The sequence below is a fragment of the Bufo bufo genome, chromosome 11, assembly GCF_905171765.1.
Source record: "Bufo bufo chromosome 11, aBufBuf1.1, whole genome shotgun sequence".
NCBI lineage: Eukaryota > Metazoa > Chordata > Amphibia > Anura > Bufonidae > Bufo > Bufo bufo.
Window position 1 is genome coordinate 24,610,641 of NC_053399.1, and position 27,085 is coordinate 24,637,725.

The window sequence follows — 27,085 nt, forward strand, 5'->3', positions numbered from 1 at the left end:
TGGGGGGGGCATTATGTACTGGCTGTACAGGGATTGAGAAGCATTATATACTGGTACTACAGGGGGGACATTATATACTGGTACGATGGGGGACAGAGAAGCATTATATACTGGCACTAACTACGGGGTGGGGGAGCATTATATACTGAAACTATATATATGCACTACAGGGGGCACTACAGGGAAGTGATAACTGCAAGGGGGCATTAGAGCTACAGCGGGCACTGCAGGAAGGACATTATAAATATTGGGGTCACTGGTGGCATTATTACTACTGGGGGTACTGTAGAGGTATTAATATTATTGGTCCCATTATGGAGGGCATTGCTAAACGGAGAACTCTTGGGGAGTATTATCAGTATTGGGGGCACTATTACTAATCAGGACTATTATTTCTATAATATAGTGTTTGTGGGAGCACAACGGGCACAGTATTTGGAGTAGCAGTGGGATGACAGTGGTCTGTATAAAACAGGGGGCTCATCTGGGGTCTGTATAAATTTGGGGGCTAATTTGCAAAATCTGTAATAGTCCTCCATCTGCCATGCCCCATATAGCAATACCGGTGTCTTCTTACTGCAGTGCTATCCCCTTATAGTAGTGCTGCCCCCTTAGTGCTCCCTTATAGTAGTACCGTCACCTTATAGTAGTGCTGCCCCCTTAGTGCTCCCTTACAGTACTGCTGCCCCTTTGGTGCTCACTTACAGTACTACTGCCCTCTTAGTGCCCCCTTACTGTACTGCTGCCCCTTTGGTGCTCACTTGTGCCCCCTTACTGTAGTGCTGCCCCCTTAGTGCTCCCTTACAGTACTGCTGCCGCCTTAGTGCTTCCTTACAGTAGTGCTGTCCCCTTAGTGCCCCCTAAGTTGTGTTGCTCCTGTAGCTTTGTGTTTTTTTTATTTATTATTATATTACTAATCTAGCCCCATCCCCAGTCTGTATGCTGTCCTACTGAGTGCAGCAGGTGTGATGACGTCATGTTGGGGAGTGCATGGGATGACCAATGATGAAGCAGGGAAGCTCCATGCTTCACCACTATATATAGTGCCATTCCAGATACAGTTGAAAGCAGGACATCCCTCAGCTCTTCTGGGACCGCAGAACAGCTGTCAAAATATGGGACTGTCCCGCCAGATCCAAGACCACTGGGAGGTAAGCCAATCCTGAGGATCAGTCATCAATATCTATAACCCAGAAAACCCCTTTAAAAAAAAAAAGGTCAAACGATACCCTTTAAAAAAAAAAGCACCACTGTCCCTTTATCCTTAGTCTTACAATGAGTTTCCCTGTACTTTGCATTCTTAGTAGCAGCGACGGCGCTTCGCCCGTGACCAGTAAATGTTAGCACCAGTTTGCAGCTTTATTATAAACCCCCCTGACGTTAGTTTGCACATTCTTGTCATCTGCAAGAAAATTGATGGTCGAAAAATGCTAGAATTCTATGCGATATAAAACAAGAAAACAAGATTTATAAGGTAAACGTAAAAAGCGCGGACAGAGTATTCAGGGGTGCCGAATTAATTTAATCAAGAATGGAAGGGTTTAATCCACAGCAGAATGGCTCTTGACTCTTTGGGCACATAAATGTCACGCTGTGCGGGTAATCCATCATCGTCTCGTGTACGCAGCCTTGTGCTTGATAAGGCCAAATGCTGGGGGAATGATTAGAAGAAAGGAAAAACAACACAACGTGGCATTATAAAAGTACCGGTGGCGCAATCCCCGCAGGCGAAGATGACTTACCCCATGTCTCAATAAATTAGGGCATGAATATTTATCACTTTGAAGCCCATGCAAATCGGATCAGCCATTAGAAGGGGATGACAAAGGCGCGCCACGGGCGATGATGGTTCTGATTCATTAACCTCTTGTCTGATGGTATTTGTGTAGCGCTGGAGAGGAGTTAATGGTTTGTAGATTGATGGTAATCAGGTGTTAGACTTCTAGAAGGCTCCATCGAGGTAATGTCCTGTGACTGATATGATTGAAGGAACAGTCGTGCATTAGTGAGCTGTGACTCTATTAATGGGACTAAACTTTGCTCAACTTTGCAGTCCACCAGATCTAAGGATCCAAACCCAACTCCATCCAAGATCTGAATATTTAACTTTTTGACTGTTTCTCAATCAGTGGTGAACTGGGAATTTAAAGTGGCCAACACAAGTAGATGGGTCAGTAATAACATACCGTCCCAGTAGAACCAAATACCACAGTATACCACAATATGCTGCCCCAGAAGCCATCCCTCTGTGGTGGCCATCAGTAGGACTAATAGGTTAGATGTCAATCATTAGTGTTGGGCGAGCATTCTCGGCCGAACACCGGTTCGGCTCGAGCATTGCGATGCTCGGCACATCGCAGTATTTAGCCGAATACCGCCTGTGCTCGAGCGCGATGCTCGAGGCTCCTCCACCACACGTTTGTTGGCTGCTACGTAGCCAATAAACGTGCAGGTAAGTACTGCCATTCACTGTCATGCCGTAGCCATGTTGGCTGCTGGCATTACAGTGATTGGCTGGCCAGAACGCATCATCGGGTGCTATATAGCACCCGATAACTCGTGTTCGGCTCAGTATTAGTCAGGGAGAGCTGAAGAGCAGAAGGGAGAGATAGTGTAGGACTATAGTTGTATCTGGCAGCAATATATTTTTTTAGTGCAACCTGCGCTAAATAGCTTGGAATTGTTTGGCCGCTGCAGACAGCGACATTATCTGCGCTACATCTCCTGCGTAACGTGTGCGCAGCCTAAAAATATCCGTGACATCCAGTGTACTTTTTCTGTAGACGGTGTCCACTGCGGACAGTTACATTACCTGCGCTACATCTCCTTTATAACGTTTGCGTATCCGAAATATCAGTGACATTCAGTCAAATTTTTTTGCTGCTGGTGTCATCAACATTACTTGCGCTACACCTCCTGTATAACGTTTGTTCAACCTAAATATCAGTGACATTAATTCAGTGTAATTTTTTATTAGGCGGTGGTGACAGCGACATTACTTGCGCTATACCTCCTGTTTAACGTGTGCCTATCCTAAAATATCTGTGACATTTTGTGTACTTTATTTGATCCGCCACATAACATCAAAACACCCTAATAGGTGGGCCGAACGCCCGGATCCACAATCAGTGTCTGCCGGTCACACCACGGCCTCCTCTTCCCCTGTGTTACGTGCTGGCCAATCCCCTGTCCAAGACACAGGCCCGGATGCCTCTTGCCCTGCACCTGGACTTTTTCAAGCACCATCAGCTAGCAAATCCACTTCTGTGTCCCAGCGCAGCGTACATATGTCCATAACCCAGGCCTTTGAACGAAAGCACAAATACCCAGCCACCCACCCACAGACTATAGGACTAAATGCACACCTTTCCAAATTGCTGGCCCTGGAAATGTTGCCATTTTGGCTTGTGGACACTGAGGCTTTCCGCAGCCTGATGGCGGCGGCTGTCCCGCGGTACTCTGTCCTCAGCCGCCAATATTTTTCACGGTGTGAAGTCCCAGCCTTACACCAGCATGTGTCCCATAACATCACCCATGCCCTGAACAACGCAGTTATTGGGAAGGTCTACTTAACGACTGACACATGGACAAGTGCTTTTGGCAAGGGACGCTACATTTCCCTGACGGCACACTGGGTGAACGTTGTGGAGACTGGGAGCGAGTCGTACCCTGGGATGGCACAGGTGCTACCGACGCCAAGGATTGCAGGCCCTACTTCCATCAGAGTTTATGCCGCCACGTACAGTACGTTAGTGGCTGCAAACCCCCCTTCTCCTCCTCCTCCTCCACTTCCACCTCTGGATTATCATTTTGCAGCACCAGTCAGCCATCAGTCAGTAACTGGAAGCAGTGTAGCACTGCAGTGGGGAAGCGGCAACAGGCCAAGCTTAAACTGATCTGCTTAGGTGACAAACAGCACACCGCCGCAGAGCTGTGGCAGGGTATAAGGGACCAGACTAAGCTGTGGCTCTCGCCACTCAACCTACAACCGAGCATGGTTGTGTCTGATAATGGCTGTAACTTGGTGGCGGCTTTGGAGCTCGGTAAGCTCTCCCACATCCCATGCCTAGCCCACGTGTTCAACCTAGTGGTTCAGCGCTTTCTCAAAACCTACCCCAATTTGCCTGAGCTACTGGTGAAGGTGCGCTGCGTGTGTGCCCATTTCCACAAGTCATCGACAGCTACCGCCGGTCTGGCAACGCTGCCACAGCGCTTGCAATTGCCAGCTCACCGGCTGTTGTGTGACGTGAGCACGCCCTGGAACTCGACGTTCCACATGTTGGCCAGGCTTTGTGAGCAGCAGAGGGCAGTAGTGTTATACCAGCTGCAACATGGTCGTCGCCTTTCCAGTCAGCTTCCACTCTTCACAAGCGACGAGTAGGCATTGATGTCTGACCTCTGTGAGGTTTTACGCAAGATAACGCTATTATCAGCGTAACCATCCCACTTCTGAGTCTACTCAAACGCTCGCTGCTCACAATTAAGGTGGACGCTTTGCATGTGGAAGAGGTGGAAATGGGGTAAAGACAGTACACAGGGTGATAGCCAGACCACCCTCAGTTCGTCTTCTCAGCGCAAATTGGATGATGAGGAAGAGGAGAAGGAGCAGGAGACGGTTGCCTCCGCTACAGAGGGTAGTACCCATGGAAGTTTTATTCCATCTGTTCAGCGTGGATGGGTAGAAGAGGAGGAAGAGGATGAGGAGATTGAGAGTCATCCTCCTGATGAGGACAGCGAAGTCTTGTCTGTTGGGACTCTGGCACACATGGCTGACTTTATGTTATGCTGTAATGTAATTAGCAAGCCCCGCCCACCCAGCATTCCACCAAGCGTTCCACCAAGCGTTCCACTGGGAGGAAGTACGTCTGATCGCTTTGTCCCTCCCCTTCAGTACTCAGCCTGTTATCGTTCTGGGTCACGCCCCCCCCCATCCCGTGTGTTCCACCACATGCGTTCCACTCGGGGGACTACAATTTACAAGGATAGGATTATCATAGGGGTGAGAATTCAATGCCAGTAGATTACATCTCACTGTATTACTGCTCCTATATGAAAATTCCTGTTTATTTTACTGTTCTTGTATGGAAATTCCATTTCCGTCCTTTGGAACGCAGATTGCGTTCCACCGACCGGAAGTGACGCTTCACCACTTCCGGTTACGGACAATATCGCGCCAAATTCATAAATTGCCAGGTAATTAGTGTATATATATGCCTGGTATGTCAACAGTACTATTATATTATACTTGCTCCTGAGGAAGGGGAAACGTTGATCCCCGAAATGCGTTGAGCCATATATTGAAATTAAAGGTGATTTGATCAGAAGCGCTGTTGCTTTGCTGCCATCATTCACTGTGATTCTACATACGATCCTGGCCGGGGAGGGGGGGGTATTCATCACAGGTGTTATGTGCTTATCCTGTTGACGGCCCCCCAGTGAAGTAAGTGCTTTACTGGATGTCACCCATCCATTTTAATCTCAAGCTGTTGTTGGATGTTAACACTCCACTTTTATTCACATTGTGGTCATACATCACCACTGTTTATCTAATATATTAACAATATCACAATTCATTATAGTGGTTAATTAATACCACTTTTTATTTTATTTTATTATTTTTTATTATTTTTTTATTCCTGATATATATATACAGGTTTGACCGATGTACTATATGAGACTCCCCGTTACACACTGATTGGTCTCCAGTACCTTTTTTGCTACATTGTCTGTCGTACTACACCACCGGGACAGTAATATCTCCACCTACCCTCAGCTTGGATTAGCGCTTTCCCATTTTTTTCCCCTTCAACTCACCTTCTTCTTTGTGTATCTCATTTATGTTATGCTGCCGTGCGTTATACGTATTTTGGCCAACACCGACTACTGGTTGTTCACCTTTCTCGACCCCCGCTACAAAGAGAGCTCCTCATCTCTCTTTCCTGTGGTGGAGAGGACGAGCAAAATGGTGCAATATCAGAAGGTCCTTGAGGAAAAATTGTTCCAAAAATTCCAGCTGACAACGCTGACTGCAGAGGACGTAGTTCCTTGGCCAATCGAGGAGGGGAGACGAGGGGAACACACAGCAGTTCCAACAGAGGCAGGACAACACTCTCCAAGGCCTGGGACAGTTTTATGACACCTGGCTAGCATCACCCTGAGGAGGGAAAAATTTTGGAAGATGGTGAAGGAGTACGCAGCAGACCGTGTCTGCGTCCTCAGTGATACCTGTGTGCCTTACAACTATTGGGTGTCCAAGCTGGACACGTGGCACAAACTGGCGCTTTACGCCCTGGAGGTGCTGGCCTGCCCCGCCGCCAGCGTTTTGTCAGAGCGTGTATTTAGTGCTGCTGGGGGCATAATAACTGATAAGTGCATCCGCCTGTCAACTGAAAATGCTGACAGGTTGACTCTTTTCAAAATGAACAAGGCCTGGATTGCCCCTGACTTCTACTCCACCAGAGGAAAGCGACTGAACATAAAGGGATTCTAATTGTGGCTTTTATGGTGTATTGAATACACTGTATTTCCATGCACCTCTTCCACCACTAAAAAGGGTATATGGTTCAATCCCCCTTTTCTCGTCCTCCTCCTCCATCATATCAACATGCTTATAAGGCTGTCCTCGCTCTTAATGTTTTAGAAGGTCAGCTCAGCAGCGGGCCATCACCCATAATGTTTTAGAGGGTCACCCGCAGGCCCTCAACCATAATGTTCTTGAGGGTCACCAGCAGGCCTTCAACCATAATGTTTTAGAGGGTCAGCTCAGTAGCAGGCCCTCGCCACAAAATTTTTTAGATGGCCAGCTCGGCAGCAGGCCCTCACCCACAAATTTTTCTAGATGGTCAGCTCGGCAGCAGGCCCTCACCCACAAATTTTTTTAGATGGTCAGCTTGGCAGCAGGCCCTCATCCACAACATTTTTTAGATGGTCAGCTCGGCAGCAGGCCCTCGCCCACAACATTTGTTAGATGGTCAGCTCGGCAGCAGGCCCTCACCCCTAATGTTTTAGATAGTCAGATCAGTAGCAGGCCTTTGACCCTAATGTTTTTGAGGGTCACCAGCAGGCCAGCAATTATAATTTTTCAAGGGTGTGTATGATGCCCTTCTTTATGTGTAATAAAGGGTGTATTGGAGTGCCGGTTCCTTGTAATTTTTGGCAGTCCTTTCACTTAGTGCAAAGGCTTTATGAGTGTAGGAGTCCCACTACCTAAACAATTGTACCACAATGTGAATGAGGCCCTTCATTATGTGATATACAAGTTGTATCGGAGTGCCTCTTCCTTGTAATTTTTGGCAGCACTTGCACTTTATATACAAGTAAATCTACAGGAAAGAATGTTTCCTAACAATTTTTCCTCTAAAGTCGATTTTATGTTCGGTTTGGTGCGTATTATTGTAGGTCTGTAAAAGTGGCGTACTACTCGGACAACATCGTTCCCAGCAGCGACCTGGGAGTCCAAGATGCATCCTACCCATGCTGTTCCCGAACCATTTCAGTGTTGTTTCCATCAATTTCTGACCTTTTACTATGAACCAGTCACCCTCCCCTCTTCAGAGCAGGGGGTGCCTGGTTTAATACTCGGGTTCTCCCATTGACTTCCACTGAGCTTTGGTGCTCGGTAGAGCACCCGAGCATCCCGAGGTGTTCTACTCGAGCACCCAAGCACTTTGGTGCTCGACCAACACTATCAATCATCCTTCAAGAAACAGACCCTAGTGGCAAATGATAGGGCTCCAAAGTCACCTCCAACTGGCACTGTGTTCTGGTGGACCTTTGGGACCTTTTATTTATTGTACTAGAGCAGGGATGGCCAACCTGCTGCTCTTCAGCTGTTGAAAAACTAGAACTCCCAGCATGACCAGACTACCTACAGCTATCAGCCTACAGAAGGACATGGTGGGAGTTGTACAACAGCTGGAAAACCGCAGGTTGGCCATGCCTGTACTAGAGCCTGCAACTATCAGAGGCAGGGCCACACCGCCAATTAGGCAAGGTGAGGTGTGGCGCGACCCTGTAGACAAGTGGGGTGGCAGCATGAGTGCTTCTATTGTGGAAGGGCTCATCTCTCTATATTCCACTGTATTGCCATCCTCAGGACAGCGATACAGTTGAATGCTGCAGCGGGGCACAGGAGTGACGTCTCCCTACCCCCTTCCTTCTGATTTTTTTTTTTTCTGGAGGGGGTCAAGCAATCAGACTTCATTTACATTTGCACCAAAATTCAAAGGGATTGTACAGGATTAGAAAACAAGGCTGATTTCCTCCATAAACAGCTCCACACCTACCCATGGGTTGTGTCCAGGATTGGGCCCACCAGAGTGCCACAGGATCCTCAGGTGGGCCCAAGCTCTAACAATAATGGACCCCTAATAAAACAGGGCCCTTAAGGTCCTGTATGCACAAAGGGGGAGGACTCTCAGAATCATTTCCTCTGGTGGACCCAAGGGACTTCAGTCCAACGCTGGTTGTGTCTGGTATTGAAAATACCATACACCACCTGCGGACAGGGGTTTCACAGTCTTTTGGGGTGTTTTTTTGGAAGAAGGCAGTTATCTTTTTTGAATCTTTTTAAAGTCTAGCATAAATTCATATCAAAGAGACTCTCCGAATATCCTTGAACATGTAGACCGTTGACGCTGGAAGATGTAGAAGGTAAAGATGAAGATGTGATGTTTGACTGTTGTTTTAACGAGACAAGTGAAGCATTAATCTTAAACTGTATATTTCATGGACCATTTATAATGAAAAACATGAATTCGAGGATGTTTTCCAAACTGTATTATGTACAATGATGGAGCAGGCAAAGGTCAAGCTTGAAAATATAGACTAGAGTTTTACAAGCTTATATTCAATTACTATAGCTTACCATAGCCTTGAACAGTAAGTTAGCGTCCTGGAGAAAAGGGCTGTAAATCTAGCACTGGCTATATACTAGTGTCACTGGTACAAATCCCCTTCAGCTACTGATTTATTGAGCAGAAGATTAGATTCTACAACTTTTTGGTGGAGGAGGAGTATGAATATAATGCATAATGATTGGAGATAGAACGATAACGCTGATGTCCCGTATTAAAAACAATATCCAGTCCTATCTGTCAGATTTACAAATCACTCACTGCTTTTGTGTTCTTATGTTTCTTGTGTCCTTTATGTTTGTTAGGTGACTATCCACATTAGAAAGAAATCCACACTGGCCACTAGAGCAGGCATAATAGGCTCAAAATTCCTGTTCTCTGCAGTTAGCTTTGCTATATAGTCTGGGACAGAATAAGTAGAGTCATCTCATTATCAGTAGGGAATTAAATTATCACACTGCTTTAGGTTATGATGAAGGCAAGATAGTAAGGGTCCATTCAGATATCCATAGTTCAGGGTCCGCATCCGTTCCGCAATTTTCATTCATTTCAATGGGGCCGCAAAAAGATGCTGACAGCACACGGTGTGCTGTCCGCATCCGTAGTTCCGATCCGCGGCCTCGCAAATAGATAGAACATGTCCTATTCTTGCCCGCAATTGAGGACAGGAATAGGCATTTCTGTCACAGGGCCGGCCACGTGAGGTCCGCAAAATGCGGACCGCATATGGTCGGTATCCGTGTTTTTCAGATCCGTAATTTGCGGAACGCAAAACACTTGCGGACATGTCAATGGACCCTAACACTGTAAATTAGTCTCTGTATAAGCCGCACAAACTCAAGCAATACATGTACTACATGGTCAACCAATCACCTTAAAGGGACACTACCATTGGAAATTTCTATCATGTATTAACAACTTGTGTGTGAATATTCTAGGAATTTTTTTTGGTTTTACAAAAAATACATAGATGGTTTTCTAGATATAACTTTTTGAAGTCACTCCATGTATTCTCCATCTTGGCTCTTCAACTTCCTCCTTTATCTTGATTTTTAGCTCTCTATCAGACCCTCACTTCGGCCAGAGAGTATAGGGGGTGAGTGACTCTATCACCGGGTTTCTCAACTCCAGTCCTCAGGACCCACCTACCGGTCAGGATTTAAGACTATCCCACAGAATGAATACCTGTGCTAAGTCCTGATGCATTGACACTAATTATATCACCTGCTGAAAACATGACTGGTAGGTGGGTCCTGAGCACACACTACACTGATAAGTACAATGGTCTTCTACTGTATGAACATCTTTATTTAGACCCGTCAGAGACCCACAGAGTTTTCTTACTGTTATCCCAATTCTACACCTACTATTCTACTACCAGATAACCTCTTTCCTTCACAGCAATAGTAAACTGACAATGGGTTTCCTATCTCTATAGGAGGTTTTATCTCTGTGATGTCTGCTACAGAAGGACCAGATTTTGTATTTGATTTTCAGCGGTATAGTACTGACAAAATGAAAAGGAAAGACAGTGTAAAATTAAAAAAGGCAGATATGTCCCTTTAAAATGTTTAGGCACCTTTTGTTTGTTTTTTTGACAACCCTCTCCCCTTTTCCTGGCCAGACATGTTCCCCGCTGCTAGGTACCAGCCTCTTCACTCCCTGGTCACAGCTGCTTCGCTCGGAGCCCTCCTTGTCAAAATCCACTTTGACACCACTGCAGCCAATCTCTGGCCATAGCTGTGACCTGCCCCCGTTGCGTCACATGAACAACTGACACGATAAAAAGGGAGTACAACACTGCTGCAGCCAGGGATTGTCTGCAGCAGTTTCAAAGCAGATGTTGACAGCGGGGTACCCAAACGGGGTACCCCAGGAGCTTGCAAACAAAAATAAAAATACCTCCAAAAGATGGCCACCAGGTAATCTGCAGTAGCTATTGCAGCTTCAGTTTTTGGGTTTGTTTTTTTAAGGAGGTGGGAGGCGATCTTGTGGTGATCAACTAATCGGCACTGATCACTGTCTTTGATCAGACAACACCTTTAAAGTGCTCAACGTTTTAGGTTAACACTACCGTATGGGCACTGCAGAGCCATAGTATATCTTCCATGTTGCTATGTACCAGGCAGTTGTTTGGTACTATTGCTGTGTATAATTTGCTTCTATCTATAATTCCATCCCCGTGGCACTTTCCCTCCCACCCCCGCCTTAAAATTGTTATTTTAGAAACAGCAAGTTAAACAATATTGGAGCCGTTATTAATATAACTTCACTTAGTCCCAGAAAGTCAAACATGTCAGAGCTATACACAAATCGTAGAAAAAGTGCAGGGCGGCCAAGACGCTCATTCAAATAAATGCTCTATCAATGTCAAAAGCGAGAATAAACACACTTTACATTAGTGATAATCCGCTGCCTAAGCCCCATGTACCACGCGAGCGAGCGCTCCCAATATTTTTTACTATGTGACAAATATTCGGTGCTCTGTTTAATTTTTGCCTGGGTCGAGGGAGTAGAAGGAGCACACATTCACATCTCAGGCTGGGACGGAGAAGACACTTGTGAAACCTCCTACATCTGCTGTATTGTTTTTCTAGATCGTTGGTTATTATCTAGAAGTTCTTGGCAGTTCTCCTCATTGGACCCTGGTGCTGGATACCATGTCAGAAAAAGGAATGACCCTGGCCAACTTCTCTTCCAAAGTAAGTTTCATCTCTATAGAGATCGATTTCCTTTTTGTCTTAAGATCATTTGTTACTTTCTCCAAAAATTTAGTTGACTGCAGGTTTTGGACTATGAGCTTATAGTTGCAATGGTTTTGATGGACCTATTTTGTAGTGGGGTCCAAATGGACAGAAGGCAGGGTCAACACAAGTAGGTGGGGCCAGCAATACCATATTGCAGCACATTATACCACCCCAGCAGAGCCAAATACCACAGTACTTCACAAAATACTGCCCCAGCTGCATAAAATACCTACCCAATAACTGCCCCTCCGTGGTGTCCAGGGTCATCTGCCACGTTCTGTCCTCCTACTCCATTTGCCTTAGGATGCTGATAAAGTTAAATTCAAGAGTCAGGAGGGGGGCGTCAGATCATGACTTACCATGGCTGGTGGCCATGAGGAGGGCCAGGTGGCCCCCTGGGCACTGGCCCACCAGAAACTTTTCTTGTAGGGTCTATGACTAGTCTGCCCCTGGGTGGCCTTCTTTAATGCTGCCTTTGATCATTGGGTTTCATGGTGGGAGCTATTGGGGAGGAGGGGGGAGTCAAAAAGTGACCCAATTTTAGAAAACTTGCCTATACACAAGCCTTTCTAATTATAAAGCTTGTATGCCAGTAGCGCACAAAAGTGACAATTTTTTGTGAAAGTGTCAAAGCACAAAAATGTGCGTAAATCTGGCGTAACTTATTCCGAAAATCTACGGCAAACCATAGCCAGCACAGATTTAAATTTGGGCACAAAGACAGTCCAAAGATGTGACCAATTTATTAAGATGCGTGCACCTCTTAATAAATTCAGCACATCCTACTCCACCGGACTGTTTTTAAAGCCTGGAGTATGAAAGTCCAGTCTTAGTAAATTTGGCCCATTGTGTTCTGATCCTCAGCTTCAGACAGTATTATAATCCAGAGCTGCATTCACAATTCTGCATTCCTCAAAGAGCTTATGTTATGGGAATTGCCATGCAGAGTTAGACTACGGTTTCTTGAGCCCACCAGAGGAAATTATTGTTGGGGGCCCAAAACTTACATCATCAATAATATATAATAGGTTTTTAATCAAAGAAATGGACCCTAGTGGCAAGTGATTGGCTTCAAAAGCAGCTGAATAGATATGTGTGTCCTGGACCTTTGGGACCCAATATGGCTGTGATGGCTAACCTCCGGCACTCCAGCTGTGGAAAAACTATAACTCCCAAGATGTACACTTCTCTTGCCTGTTCTCAGAGCTCTATAGAAATGAATAGAGCATGCTGGGAGTCGTAGTTTCACCATAGCTGGAGTGCCCGAGGTTAGCCATCACTGCAATAGTGTATTAGAGTCTGAGCCCACTGGAGGATCCTCTGGTGGTCCAGTCCAACCCTTCACATGAGGGACTATTAAGTAACATCAAAAGTAGATCTGAAGCCGGCCGCCCACTTCAGGTCGGCTGAATGCTTGTTGAGCTGACAACTATTCCTTCAGACCCCCTCATAGACTTATGTGTTTCAACAAGGAGAGGAAGAGGGTACTGCCAGACTCCTCTGGCTGAGCCTGATCTCCCCTAAGGACAAAAGGATCAGGCATTATGAAGTCCAACATCATGGAGGAGAGTCAGGAGGTCCATTATACATATCAGATGGCCAGGTGGTGGGTTTGGCAGAAATGAATTTAAGATCAAAATCTGTGTGTGTCTGACAACAAGCTTGTTGACAGTTTCCACTGACAACCAGCAGAATTTTGAATGCAGCTCTGGAATATATTACAGGCTGAGATTCAGAAGACACATAATGTATTTACAAAGTGACTCTCTTACCTCTCATGTAGATGACGTATTTTGGAATCTCCTTCACACCCCACCCCCATCTCCATCTGAACGCCCCCCTTTTCCTTTATGATGTCGGGCAGTCAGTTGCCTTGGTGAAAACATAGGTCACCCCATGGAAGGTATTAGGGTTAACGCAAGGCTTTTAAGAATGGCCAGTCATTTTGTTTCTTTTTTACATTTTTTGGGGGGTTATGTGTTGGATTTTTTCATTCGGCTACATTCTGCTACAGTTGTTAGGCTTTTCTTTACTTTCTACCGATTTCTATAGTATATTTTCTATACCAACCCTCCCATTACTACAGCATGTCAATATTTTTTTCACACCCTTCACATTACGATGACCAGAACACAAGCTTTATTCTATGATGCTTATAAAAAATTCATTCTGCAGGGAACCCCCTGTGGCTGGCCGGCATTCATTTTTTATAAGTGCCCTAACATAAAAGTTGAGGTCCGGTCACGTAGCTGCTGGCATAAACGTACATCCAGTAGATTGAAGGACTCTCTAGTAGGTGGCCGCATGTTCCTGGCCTCCATGTAGATGGGTTATTTTTACATTATGGCTGTTTATGTAACCGCTTTATGATGATGGAGAGCAGTTTTGGCATCCATAAGACATTATGTTTCTTGCCGCAGCGATGTAGTCCATTAAATATTCATTGATCTTGTAGAATAGGTGGTTTTTTTAATACTATTCTCTATATCAGGTCACACATTTTGCATCTGCATAGCGTTACTTTCTTATAGGTGTGTTCTAATTTCAGCGAATAAAGCGTATTTATTCTATCATGGCAAGTAGCACAACTTTCTAATTCACTTTGCATATTGATTTCTTACAATTTGCAAGATCTCCGCTTGCTGTCATTGAATAATAGTCTTCATTGATCACTTCTAGGGGATGTGACGATCTCACGGGTATGTGGCACATGATGCAGTTATCAGAGCTCTCTCATGTGAAGAGCCGTGCGGCCTGACCAGTATTTATGCTCAGGAAGCAAACGGTGAAGGCTTCCGTTCACTGACAGGAACTAGAGTTCTCAGCTAATGTTAGAAGTTGATACACAAGGTTTAGCAGAAATGTGTTTAATTTATTCATCATATACTGAAAGTATGAAGGGATCTTCCAGGACAATATTGATTACAGGTCATCAGCATCTGATCAGTGGGGGTTCAACTACTGGTTCCCCTACATTAACAGCTGTTGGGGGGGCAAGTACTCGGCCTCTGCCTTTAAAGTGGTATTCCGGTTATATTGTTATCCTCTACAGGATAGGAAATAATGATTACATTGATGAGGGTCCTACTGCTGGGGCATGCAATGATCACAAGGATGGGGGCCCCGTACCCCATGGAGCCCCCCGAAATGAACAGAGTGGCCGGTTAGGCATGTGCTGACCTTCTCCATTCATTCTATGGGAATTCTGGACATAGTTCAGATCTCCGGTCAAAATCCAATTTGAAGCGGGTCACGTGGACGCTATAGCCATCTTAGCACCGGCAGATGACCACACAACATCAGTGGTGGTACACCATTGTTCTCATGATATGCATGCTTCCCAATGGAATTACTGATGAAACGCCTGGCTTAATACATTCCTGATCAAAAGTTTAAGACCACTTGAAAAATGGCAAAAAAAATCATATTTAGCATGGCTGGATCTTAACAATGTTCCAAGTAGAGCTTCAACATGCAACCAGAAAAAATGGGAGTGAGAAAACATTTTTTTGAGCATTCAATTTATTGAAAACAACGAATAAACTGAAACAGGCTGTTTTTCAGCTGATCAAAAGTTTAGGACCACACCTCCAAAAAAAAAGGGGAGGCACATGGGCACAGCAGTCTAGGGAAAGCTTTTAGGGATCGCTAGGAGGTGACCCTTTTCTCCCTTTTGGGCCTAGTCATTTGTTCTGTTGGTTTTCCCTGTGTTTGGTTGTTTCCCCGCTTACCCACCTGTCGTGACATTATAACCCGCCATAAAACTGTCATATTCCTGCTGTTTGCGAAATGGAGGCTATGGATGCCTTGGTTGATTGCATGCAGGGATTATCGCTGGAGGTTGCTGAACTCCGCAGTTCTGTTGCACGATGTCAGAATGCTCTGGCGTCTGGCGCTGTTAGAGGAAATCAGGTCTGCTTACAGCCTAAAGTCGCTCTCCCTGATAGGTTCTCAGGGGGTGGTGATGACTTTATATGGTTCAGGGAATCCTGCAGGTTGTATTTTCATCTGCGGCCGATGTCATCTGGTGACGAGAATCAAAGAGTGGGGTTCATTATATCTCTGCTCAAAGGGGACGCGCAGTCTTGGGCCTTTTCTCTGCCGACCGATTCACAGTCCCTCGGGTCGTGGAGGAATTTTTTAGGGCCTTGGGCTTGATTTATGATGACCCAGACCGCGTCTCTATGGCTGAATCTAAGCTGCGCAGTTTGTTACAGGGAGAACGTACTGCGGAGTCGTATTGTGCAGAATTTAGAAGATGGGCAACTTACTCGGGGTGGAATGATCCTGCACTCCGGAGTTAGTTCTGTCAGGGGCTATCTGAGAGGTTGAAAGATGCCCTTGCTTTTCATGAGTATCCCGATTCATTGGAGACGGCCATGTTTTTGGCAGTGCGGCTTGATAGACGTCTTAGAGAAAGGTATAAGATTCCTCTCGAGCAGGGGGTCCCGTCTGTAAGTGGATCCGTCCCACCTAGTCCCCGGGGTAATATGACTTTTGAATCTGAGGCAGGAGAGGAGCCTATGCAGTTGGGCCAGGTTTCCTTTCGCTCAGGTGATAGGGATTTTAGGAAACTGAATAAGCTATGTTACTTCTGTGGAAAAGAAGGTCATTTTGTTTGTGCAAGTCCTTTTGTTAAACCTCAAAGCGGTAATAAAAAACTACGGAGGTATTCACATAAAGAGAAAAAAAAAGACTTCCCTGACTCTTGGTAGTGTGAATGGGGAGTCTGAGCAAGCAAATATGCATTCTCCCTGCAGTACCCATTTCCTCCTGCCTGCCATGGTATCGCTAGACTCAGGAAATTGTGATTTTGAGGTATTTGTTGACAGTGGTGCGGGGGTAAACCTTATTGATTTTCAGTTCTTCCAAAATCTTGGTTTTAGAACTAGCACATTAGATAAAGAGATACCAGTGCTTGCTATTGATTCCTCCTCTCTCTCACAAAAGAGTCTGACTCATATCGTTCATATCATTAAGTTAAGGGTGGGTGATTCACATGTTGAGTCCATTTCTTGTTTTGTTATGAAGGGCTTGCCTGCTCCGATGGTTCTGGGTTTACTGTGGTTGATAAAGCATAACCCTACTATTGACTGGCAAACAAGACAAATCAGTAGCTGGAGTGAATTTTGTTTGGACAACTGTCTCTGTGCTTCTATCTCAGGGGTGTCAACTACGGTCCTACCGCAGTTTCTCGCTGATTTTGAGAACGTATTCTAGAAGGGTGGAGCCCAGGAGCTGCCTCCACATCGAGAATATGATTGTCCGGTCAATCTCATTCCTGGAGCTAAACTGCCAAAATCTCGACTATACAACCTTTCCCAACCCGAAAGAGAAGCTATACGGAAGTATATTGCAGAGAGTTTGGCAAAGGGACATATTAGGCCATCTAAGTCCCCTGTGGCCGCCGACTTCTTTTTCGTAAACTTAGGCCTAGTTCACATGATCGTATGGCTTTTATAGTTTTTTGCGGTCCGTTTTTCACAGATCTGTTGTTCCGTTTTTGAGTTCCGTTGTGTTTCCGTTCCCTTTCCGTTTTTCTGTTCCGTTTTTCTGTATGCCATGTACAGTATACAGTAATTACATAGAAAAAATTGGGCTGGGCATAACATTTTCAATAGATGGTTCAGCAAAAACGGAACGGATACGGAAGACATACGGATGCATTTCTGTATGTGTTCCGTTTTTTTTGCGGACCCATTGACTTGAATTGAGCCACGGCCCGTACACTCGCAAAAAAACGTTCGTGTGAACTAGGCCTTAGACCGTGTTTAGATTTTCAGGTATCCGTATCCCCTTCCTTTGATTTCTGATCTATTTGATCAAATTTTCGGAGCTAAGGTGTTCTCCAAGCTGGATTTAAGAGGAGCTTATAATCTGATCAGAAACAAGGAAGGAGATGAGTGGAAAACTGTCTTCAATACACCCGAAGGTCATTTCGAGAATCTTGCCATGCCCTTTGGTTTAACTAATGCGCCAGCAGTCTTTCAGCGATTTGTGAATGATATTTTCCATCATTTAGTGGGAAGGTTTATTGTTGTTTACCTTGATGATATACTAATTTACTCACCCGATTTGGAGACCCATCAGAATCACGTGAGACAGGTGTTGTCGTTCCTTCGGGAGAATAAATTGTATGCAAAATTGTAAAAATATGTATTTGCTGTCCAGGAGCTACCGTTTTTAGGATACCTGCTTTCTGACTCTGGTTTTCGTATGGACCCCGAAAAGGTCCGGGCGGTACTGGAATGGGACCGGCCTGAGAATCAGAAAGCTCTGATGCGGTTTTTGGGTTTTACCAATTACTACAGAAAATTCATCTTGAATTATTCCACCATTGTAAAACCTTTGACTGATATAACTAAAAAAGGCTCTGACTTTTCTGTCTGGTCGGATGAGGCATTACAGGCCTTTTCTGCTATTAAGAAATGTTTTGCGTCTGCTTCCATTCTGATGCAACCTGATGTGTCTCAACCGTTTATCGTGGAGGTTGATGCATCAGAAGTAGGGGGTCCGAGCAGTTCTGTCGCAGGGTCCATCCCCTAACAAATGGCGTCCGTGTGCTTTTTTCTCCAGAAAGCTCTCGGCCGCTGAAAGAAATTATGATGTGGGAGATAGAGTTGCTGGCCATTAAATTGGCCTTTGAGGAATGGCGTCATTGGTTGGAGGGGGCTACTTATCCTATTACGGTATATACTGACCACAAGAATTTGGCTTACTTGCAGTCTGCTAAGCGCCTGAATCCTTGACAGGCTAGATGGTCACTGTTTTTTACTAGGTTCAATTTTGTGGTCACCTTTCGTCCCTGGTGTTAAAAAAGTCAAGGCAGATGCGTTGTCACGTAGTTTTCCTGGGGGGAGTGATTCGGGGGATCCCGCTCCGATGTTGGCTGATGGGGTGGTGGTTTCCGCTCTGTACCCCGAGTTGGAGATGGAGGTGTTAGGGGCCCAGGAGGAGGCTCCTGATTCTTGTCCTCCAGACAAGTTGTTTGTTCCTGCTGAACTGCGATACAAGGTGTTCAAGGAACATCATGATACGGTCCTTGTGCAACCCTGGTGGCCAGGGTTGTGCAAGAGTGTGGAGGGTTATGTGACAGCTTGTGAGACCTGTACACGCGCGAAGGTGGATCACACTCGGCCTTAAGGATCCCGTCTTCCTTTATCCATCCCGTCTCATCCTTGGACGCATTTGTCCATGGATTTATTACCGATTTACTGTGTTCCTCTGGGAAAACTGTAATTTTAGTGGTAGTAGACCGCTTCAGTAAGATGACCCACTTTGTACCGTTGCCTAGCTTGCCCAATGCCAAGATTCTCGCTCAGGTTTTTGTCAATAACATTGTGAAACTACATGGCATTTGCTCTGATGTGGTGTCTGATAGGGGGACACAATTAGTTTCCAGGTTTTGGAGGGCGTTCTACTCTCGCCTGGGAATTCAACTTAGTCTTTTTCCTCGGCTTTTCATCCCCAGTCGAATGGTCAGGCAGAGAGCACTAACCAAAACCTGGAGACCTATTTGAGGTGTTTTGTTGCTGAGAACCAGGATGACTGGTCTTCGTTCTTGTCACAAGCAGACAGCTGAGAAGCTCTGACAGGAGCCGTTCAGATCCTCCCCCTTGAGTTTCTTTGTTTTGGTTTCTGTTCCTCACCTCGTTAGGCTATCTCAGCTGTCATGCAGTCAGACTCATTACCTCCCTTTATATTCTCCCCCATAAGGTAGTTGGGTGTGGCTGATACAACTTCCTGGATTGAGTGTGCATGCTGTCTTTAGCTCCCAGCTACCAGTTCTCAGTTCACAGTCGTCTGCAGATAAGTGCTGTTTTAGTATTTATGATTTTCTGTTGTCTGGATCCAGGTGACCCTGACTCCCTCCGTGTCTGTGTAGGGAGCCGGTGGTCGTGTCCCCTCACTATTGTAGGGCCTTTCAGGTTAAGATAGCCGAGGTACGTGGATATGCGCCCATTCACCTTTAGAGTGGTCGCATAGGCTGAGCAATAAGGGAGAGCGGCAGGTCGATTGCAGGGGTCTTCCTTTTTGTTCCTTAGTTGTGGATCCAGTTAGTCATCGTTTGTTATTTGTATCATATTGTTTCCTGTACACCATCCGTGACATTATCAGCCACCAAAACCGTCTCAAGCATGGATCCGGTTTCACTTTTGGCTGAACGCTTCCAGGGTCTTTCATTGGAGGTAGCTGATCTCCGTAAGACTTTTTCTCAGTTTCAAGTGACCGGTTCAGCTTGCGTTCATGGAGTTTGTGCTGAGCCTAAGATTTCGCTCCCGGATACGTTTTCCGGGGGTAGTGAGAATTTTGTACGTTTTAGAGAGGCTTGCAAACTCCATTTTCGCCTTCTTCCCCATTCTTCCGGTGATGAAGAACGAAGGGTGGGCATCATTATATCGCTGCTCAGGGGTAACGCTCAATCCTGGGCCTTTTCGCTGCCGGAGGGGGCACGGCCCCTCCATTCAGTGGATGAATTCTTTTTAGCCCTGGGTCAGATATATGATGATCCGGATCGTATTGCTCTGGCTGAGTCTAGACTACGTCTGTTATGCCAGGGTAAACAATCCGCAGAGATATACTGCTCAGAATTTCGGAGATGGGCAGCAGATACGGGTTGGAATGATGCTGCACTCCGAAGTCAATTCTGCTATGGTCTTTCTGAGGGATTGAAAGATGCATTTGCCTTTCATGAAAGACCTACCTCCTTGAATTCTGCTATGTCTCAGGCTGTTCGTATTGACAGGCGTCTTAGAGAAAGAGGAGAGATTTCTCCTTCTTGTCATGCTCAGTCCCGGGACAGTGCACCGGTGTCATTCTGTGCACAGGGGTCTCAGTCACTGTCAGCCCCTTCTGAGCAGGAGCCCATGCAGCTGGGGTTGATTGCCTCTGATAATAGAGGATTCAGCCCGCAGGGCAGGGTTTGCTTTTGTTGTGGAGGTATAAATCATTTGGCAAATGTTTGTCCCTCTAGGAGATTCAGGCAGTTTTCTGGGAGTAATAAAGAGACAAAAAGGAAGAAATCTTTTAAGAATATTCCGTCTGTTACTATTGGCAGGGTTGAGGCGGAAATTGAAGAATTGTCTTTTGCTTGTAGTTCCCGTTTTGTCCTGCCTGCTAGGGTGGCGCTAGAGAGCAAGAGCATTTTTTGTGAGATTTTTGTGGATAGTGGAGCAGCTGTCAACCTCATTGATAACCAATTTGCAATAACTCATGGTTTCCAGGTATGCTCTTTGGGAAAGGATATTCCTGTTTTTGCTATTGATTCAGCTCCACTTTCTCAGAAATCATTAAAGGGCATAGTTCACAATATCCGTTTAATTGTGAGTGATGCTCATGTTGAGGATGTGTCATGTTTCGTCCTTAGCGGTTTGCCTACTCCTCTAGTGTTGGGGCTACCCTGGCTCACTAAACATAACCCCACCATTGATTGGCCAGCGAGGCAAATAAATGGTTGGAGTGACTTTTGCAGAGAGAATTGCCTCATAACATCTATTTCTGAGGTTTCTACTAAAACCGTACCACCTTTCCTCTCTGAATTTTTGGATGTTTTCTCTGAGAGTGGAGTTCAGGATTTGCTTCCGCACAGGGAGTATGATTGCCCTATTGATCTCATCCCGGGTGCCAAGCTACCTAAATCTCGTTTATACAATCTTTCTCAACCTGAGAGGGTCGCGATGCGTGCTTATATCTCTGAGAGTCTGAGAAAAGGACACATACGACCCTCGAAGTCACCTGTTGCCGCTGGTTTTTTCTTTGTTAAGAAAAAAGATGGTTCTTTAAGACCTTGTCTGGATTTCAGGGAGCTGAACAGTATCACTATTCGTGATCCGTATCCGCTTCCTTTAATCCCAGATTTGTTTAACCAGGTTGTTGGGGCGAAAATCTTTTCCAAATTAGACCTAAGAGGGGCATACAACCTGGTTAGGGTCAGAGAAGGAGACGAATGGAAGACGGCTTTCAATACCCCTGAGGGCCATTTTGAGAATTTAGTTATGCCTTTTGGTTTGATGAATGCCCCAGCCGTTTTTCAGCATTTCGTCAACAGCATTTTTTATCATTTAATGGGAAAATTTGTATTAGTGTATTTGGATGACATTTTGATTTTTTCTCCTGATTTCAAAACTCATAAGGAACACTTATGTCAGGTCTTACTCATCCTGCGGGAGAATAAATTATACGCGAAACTGGAAAAGTGTGTGTTTGCGGTTCCGGAGATCCAATTTCTGGGGTTTCTTGTCTCCGCTTCTGGTTTTCGCATGGACCCCGAGAAGGTCCGCGCTGTGCTTGAGTGGGAGCTTCCTGAGAATCAGAAGGCGCTGATGCGTTTTTTGGGCTTTGCTAATTATTACAGGAAATTTATTTTGAATTATTCCTCTGTTGTTAAACCACTCACGGATATGACCAGAAAGGGGGTAGACTTTTCTTCTTGGTCGGCAGAGGCGCGTAAGGCCTTTTCTAATATCAAGGAGAGTTTTGCTTCCGCTCCCATCCTAGTACAACCTGATGTTTCCTTACCCTTCATAGTTGAGGTTGATGCTTCTGAGGTAGGGGTGGGGGCGGTCTTGTCTCAGGGTTCCTCTCCTGCCAAATGGCAACCGTGTGCCTTTTTCTCAAAGAAGCTCTCCTCCGCAGAGAGAAATTATGATGTGGGAGATAGGGAATTGTTGGCCATCAAGTTGGCTTTTGAGGAATGGCGCCATTGGCTAGAGGGAGCCAGACACCCTATTACCGTGTTTACTGACCATAAAAATCTGGCCTACTTGGAGTCAGCCAAGCGTCTGAACCCGAGACAGGCCAGATGGTCTTTGTTCTTTTCAAGGTTTAATTTTGTTGTTACGTTCCGCCCTGGGGTTAAGAATGTGAAGGCAGATGCCCTGTCACGTTGTTTCCCGGGAGGTGGGAATTTTGAAGACCCGGGTCCCATTTTAGCTGAAGGTGTGGTGGTCTCTGCTCTTTTTCCTGAATTGGAGGCAGAGGTGCAGGCAGCCCAGTCAGAAGCTCCTGATCTTTGTCCTCCTGGGAGGTTGTTTGTGCCTCTCGCTTTGAGACACAAGATTTTTAAAGAACACCATGATACGGTCCTTGCTGGGCACCCGGGGACAAGAGCCACACTGGATCTCATTGCTCGGAGATTCTGGTGGCCTGCGCTTCGTAAGTCGGTTGAGGGTTTTGTGGCAGCTTGCGAGACTTGCGCTCGTGCCAAGGTCCCTCACTCACGGCCATCAGGTCCTCTCCTTCCTTTGCCCATTCCTTCCCGTCCTTGGACACATCTGTCCATGGACTTCATAACGGACTTGCCTCGTTCCTCGGGGAAGTCTGTGATTCTGGTGGTGGTGGACCGTTTTAGCAAAATGGTGCACTTTATCCCTTTTCCCGGTTTGCCCAATGCTAAGACGCTGGCGCAGGCATTTGTTGACCACATTGTCAAATTGCATGGGATTCCTTCTGACATAGTCTCTGATAGGGGCACGCAGTTTGTTTCCAGATTCTGGAAGGCTTTCTGTTCTCGCTTGGGGGTTCGCTTGTCATTCTCTTCTGCTTTCCATCCGCAGTCGAATGGCCAGACGGAGCGTGTCAATCAGAATCTGGAGACATATCTGCGCTGTTTTGTGGCGGAGAATCAGGAGAATTGGTGTTCGTTTTTGTCCCTTGCTGAGTTTGCTTTAAATAACCGCCGTCAGGAGTCCTCTGATAAGTCACCATTTTTTGGTGCATATGGGTTTCATCCGCAGTTTGGGACTTTCTCTGGAGAGGGCTCTTCTGGTTTGCCTGATGAGGACAGATTCTCCTCGTCTTTGTCATCTATTTGGCAAAATATTCAGGATAATCTAAAGAATATGAGTGAGAGATATAAGCGTGTGGCGGATAAGAGACGTATGCCTGGTCCGGACCTGAATGTTGGTGATTTGGTGTGGCTGTCTACCAAGAATATCAAATTGAAGGTTCCCTCCTGGAAGTTGGGTCCTAGGTTTATTGGGCCTTACAAGATCCTGTCTGTCATCAATCCTGTTGCCTACCGTCTTGATCTTCCTCAGACTTGGAAGATCCATAATGTTTTCCATAAGTCCTTATTGAAACCTTATGTTCAACCTATTGTACCCTCACCTTTGCCTCCTCCTCCGATTATGGTTGATGGGAATCTTGAATTTCAGGTCTCTAGGATTGTGGATTCTCGTCTTGTCCGCGGTTCCCTCCAGTACCTCGTTCATTGGGAGGGTTATGGTCCTGAGGAGAGGATGTGGCTCCCAGTGACGGACATTAAGGCCTCTCGCCTCATCAGGGCTTTCCATAGGTCCCATCCTGAGAAGGTGGGCCCTGAGTGTCCGGAGTCCACTCCTAGAGGGAGGGGTACTGTCACAAGCAGACAGCTGAGAAGCTCTGACAGGAGCCGTTCAGATCCTCCCCCTTGAGTTTCTTTGTTTTGGTTTCTGTTCCTCACCTCGTTAGGCTATCTCAGCTGTCATGCAGTCAGACTCATTACCTCCCTTTATATTCTCCCCCATAAGGTAGTTGGGTGTGGCTGATACAACTTCCTGGATTGAGTGTGCATGCTGTCTTTAGCTCCCAGCTCCCAGCTACCAGTTCTCAGTTCACAGTCGTCTGCAGATAAGTGCTGTTTTAGTATTTATGATTTTCTGTTGTCTGGATCCAGGTGACCCTGACTCCCTCCGTGTCTGTGTAGGGAGCCGGTGGTCGTGTCCCCTCACTATTGTAGGGCCTTCAGGTTAAGATAGCCGAGGTACGTGGATATGCGCCCATTCACCTTTAGAGTGGTCGCATAGGCTGAGCAATAAGGGAGAGCGGCAGGTCGATTGCAGGGGTCTTCCTTTTTGTTCCTTAGTTGTGGATCCAGTTAGTCATCGTTTGTTATTTGTATCATATTGTTTCCTGTACACCATCCGTGACAGTTCTTGTCTCTAGCCGAGTTTGCCTTGAATAACCGTAGACAGGAATCCACTGATAAGTCGCCATTTTTTGGCGCATATGGTTTTCACCCACAGTTTGGTACTTTTTCTGGGACTGGATCTTCTGGCATGCCAGAAGAGGAGAGATTCTCGTCCGCCTTGTCATCTATCTGGCGGAAGATCCAAATTAATTTGGAAAAGATGGGTGAAAGATATAAACGGATGACAGGAGACGTTTGACTGGTCCGGACCTGTGTGTGGGTGATTCGGTGTGGTTGTCCACTAGAAACATTAAACTGTAGGTACCATCTTGGAAATTGGGTCCAAGATATATTGTCCCTTACAAAATCTCTGCGATTGTCAACCCGCTGGCGTTTCGTCTGGATCTTCCGCAGACCTGGAAGATCCATAATGTGTTTCACAGGTCTTTATTAAAGGAATATGTGGAACCTGTGGAACCATCCCCATTGTCACCTCCCCCTGTCCTGGTGGATGGCAATTTGGAGTTTGAAATCTCTAAGATTCTCGACTCACGTGTTCTTCGGGGTTCCCTCCAGTACCTGGTGCACTGGAAGGGATACGGTCCAGAGGAAAGAATGTGGGTTCCGGCTGCTGATGTCAGTGCTAGCCGCCTGGTGAGGGCCTTTCACAGGGCACATCCAGATAAGGTTGGTCCGGGGTGTCCGGAGGTCACCCGTAGAAGGGGGGTACTGTCACGCCTTGCCCTGTGAATGTGCAGAGATCTGTCAGACTGGCTGCACATGTCTGACTTCTTGGTTTGTTTTGATTTGGATTTGAGCTGGATCCACCTTCCCTCAGGTGTACTGGGTTTCATCGTTAGTGAGGCTATTTATCCCTCCTTCCCCCCCAGTGGCCTGTGCGGGTTATAGTTCTTTTTCTAAGAGCTCTTATCTTGAGAAGAGCTGTCGCAGACGATCCACCACAAATCAAGTCCTCTCCTTCCTTTCCCTTTGTGTGTGTTATCTAGGTCTCTAGGGAGACGCTTGCTTCTTCCTAGTGGGAAGAAGCAGGTTGCCTCTTCCCTTTTCCCTGCTGCTTAGGGTTTGGCCAGGGTGTTCAGATTTAGGCACGAGGGCATGTGCATATACACCCTAAGGGTATGCACGTGGGCACAGCAGTCTAGGGAAAGCTTTTAGGGATCGCTAGGAGGTGACCCTTTTCTCCCTAGCTTTTGGGCCTAGTCATTTGTTCTGTTGGTTTTCCCGGTGTTTGGTTGTTTCCCCGCTTACCCACCTGTCGTGACATTCCAGATGTGGGGATGCTTTTCTCTAGCAGGGACAGGGAAGCTGGTCAGAGTTGATTGGAAGATGGATGGAGCTAAATACAGGGCAATCCTGGAGGAAAACCTGATAGAGGCCGCAAAAGACTTGAGACTGGGGCGGAGGTTCACCTTCCAGCAGGATGACCCTAAACATCCAGCCAGAGCTACGATGAAATGGTTTAAATCAAAGCATCTTCATGTGTTAGAATGGCCCAGTCAAGGTCCAGACCTAGGGGCACCAAGCATGGGGCACAGAGCATGTGGCAGTTGTGGCACTAGCATTAGGGGAACTGTGTGTGGCACTATATATAGAGGCCGCAGGACATATGGCACTATATACAAAAGACACACCATGTGGCACTATATACAGAGGACAGAGCATGTGGCACTAAGATGAGTGTGTGTTAGTATACAGGGTGCCAATGTGTTGATAAAGCAAGAAGCTGAAAACATCTTCCCAGTAATATCTGCAGAGCTGAATTGTGTCCGGAAGATGTCATCATGGTGGTCTGAAGAAATCAGGAGGAGACGTCACCTGTAAGTCATGAGTGATGAGTGCTGTAATCACCTGCATGATCTACAGCTGATGATGGGTGCTAGCGTGCTGTTTTGTGAAACAACTCCCAGTATCCCTTTACTGCTGTTCAGGCCATACTGGGAGCTGTAGTTTCACACTGTACAAGCTTATATGGCGAGGGCTGACCTGACTACTCAAATGGTATCTGTATTGAGTTTTTAAAATCTGGTGATGTATATATGTACTGCACATGGTTGTGGTGCTATATTTATGTAGTGAACTTGGTTGTGGTGCTATATTTGACTTTGGTTCTGGTGTTGTTTGGTTCTGGTGTTGTATTCATGCTGTGATCTTGGTTCTGGCTCTGTATTTGTGTTAAACGTGCATCTGCTGCTATACTTTGATCTGATACCATTTGCCATCTGAGTTTGGGCCACTGTCACAGATTTTGTCAAAGACCAGAAAAAAGTCCTGTATGCAAGAATTTTTTGTCCAGGAAAGGAGCAGCATCCTGATCAGACCCCATTACAGTCCATGGAGTCTCTTCAGCTCAGAAGTTGGTCCCTCTAATGACCATGCTGTTGCTACAGACTCAATCATGTCCTGTATCTGGGATTGCACATGGGTGTACGATCCTAACATGAAAACACAACCAGCTGCCGCCTTTTAATGATTTAAAGCCCATTTACCCATACCGCCTTTATATGGTAGGCAGAGTTTAAACAGGTTAGGAATGGTCCGCTGCACATGGGCCACTGCTGTGTGTTTGCCCCCCC

The 27,085-nt window shown here is 46.1% G+C and overlaps 1 protein-coding gene across 1 annotated transcript in view; it reads left to right on the forward strand.

The window, feature by feature from the left end:
* Positions 1–11,454: 11,454 nt before the first annotated feature.
* Positions 11,455–27,085, forward strand: part of C11H14orf180 (chromosome 11 C14orf180 homolog) — a 41,775-nt gene continuing 26,144 nt past the window's right edge. The window contains exon 1 of the mRNA XM_040412191.1: positions 11,455–11,557. Within this exon, the coding sequence (XP_040268125.1) occupies positions 11,516–11,557 (42 nt within the window). The 5' untranslated portion in view covers positions 11,455–11,515. The remainder of the gene's footprint in view (positions 11,558–27,085) is intronic.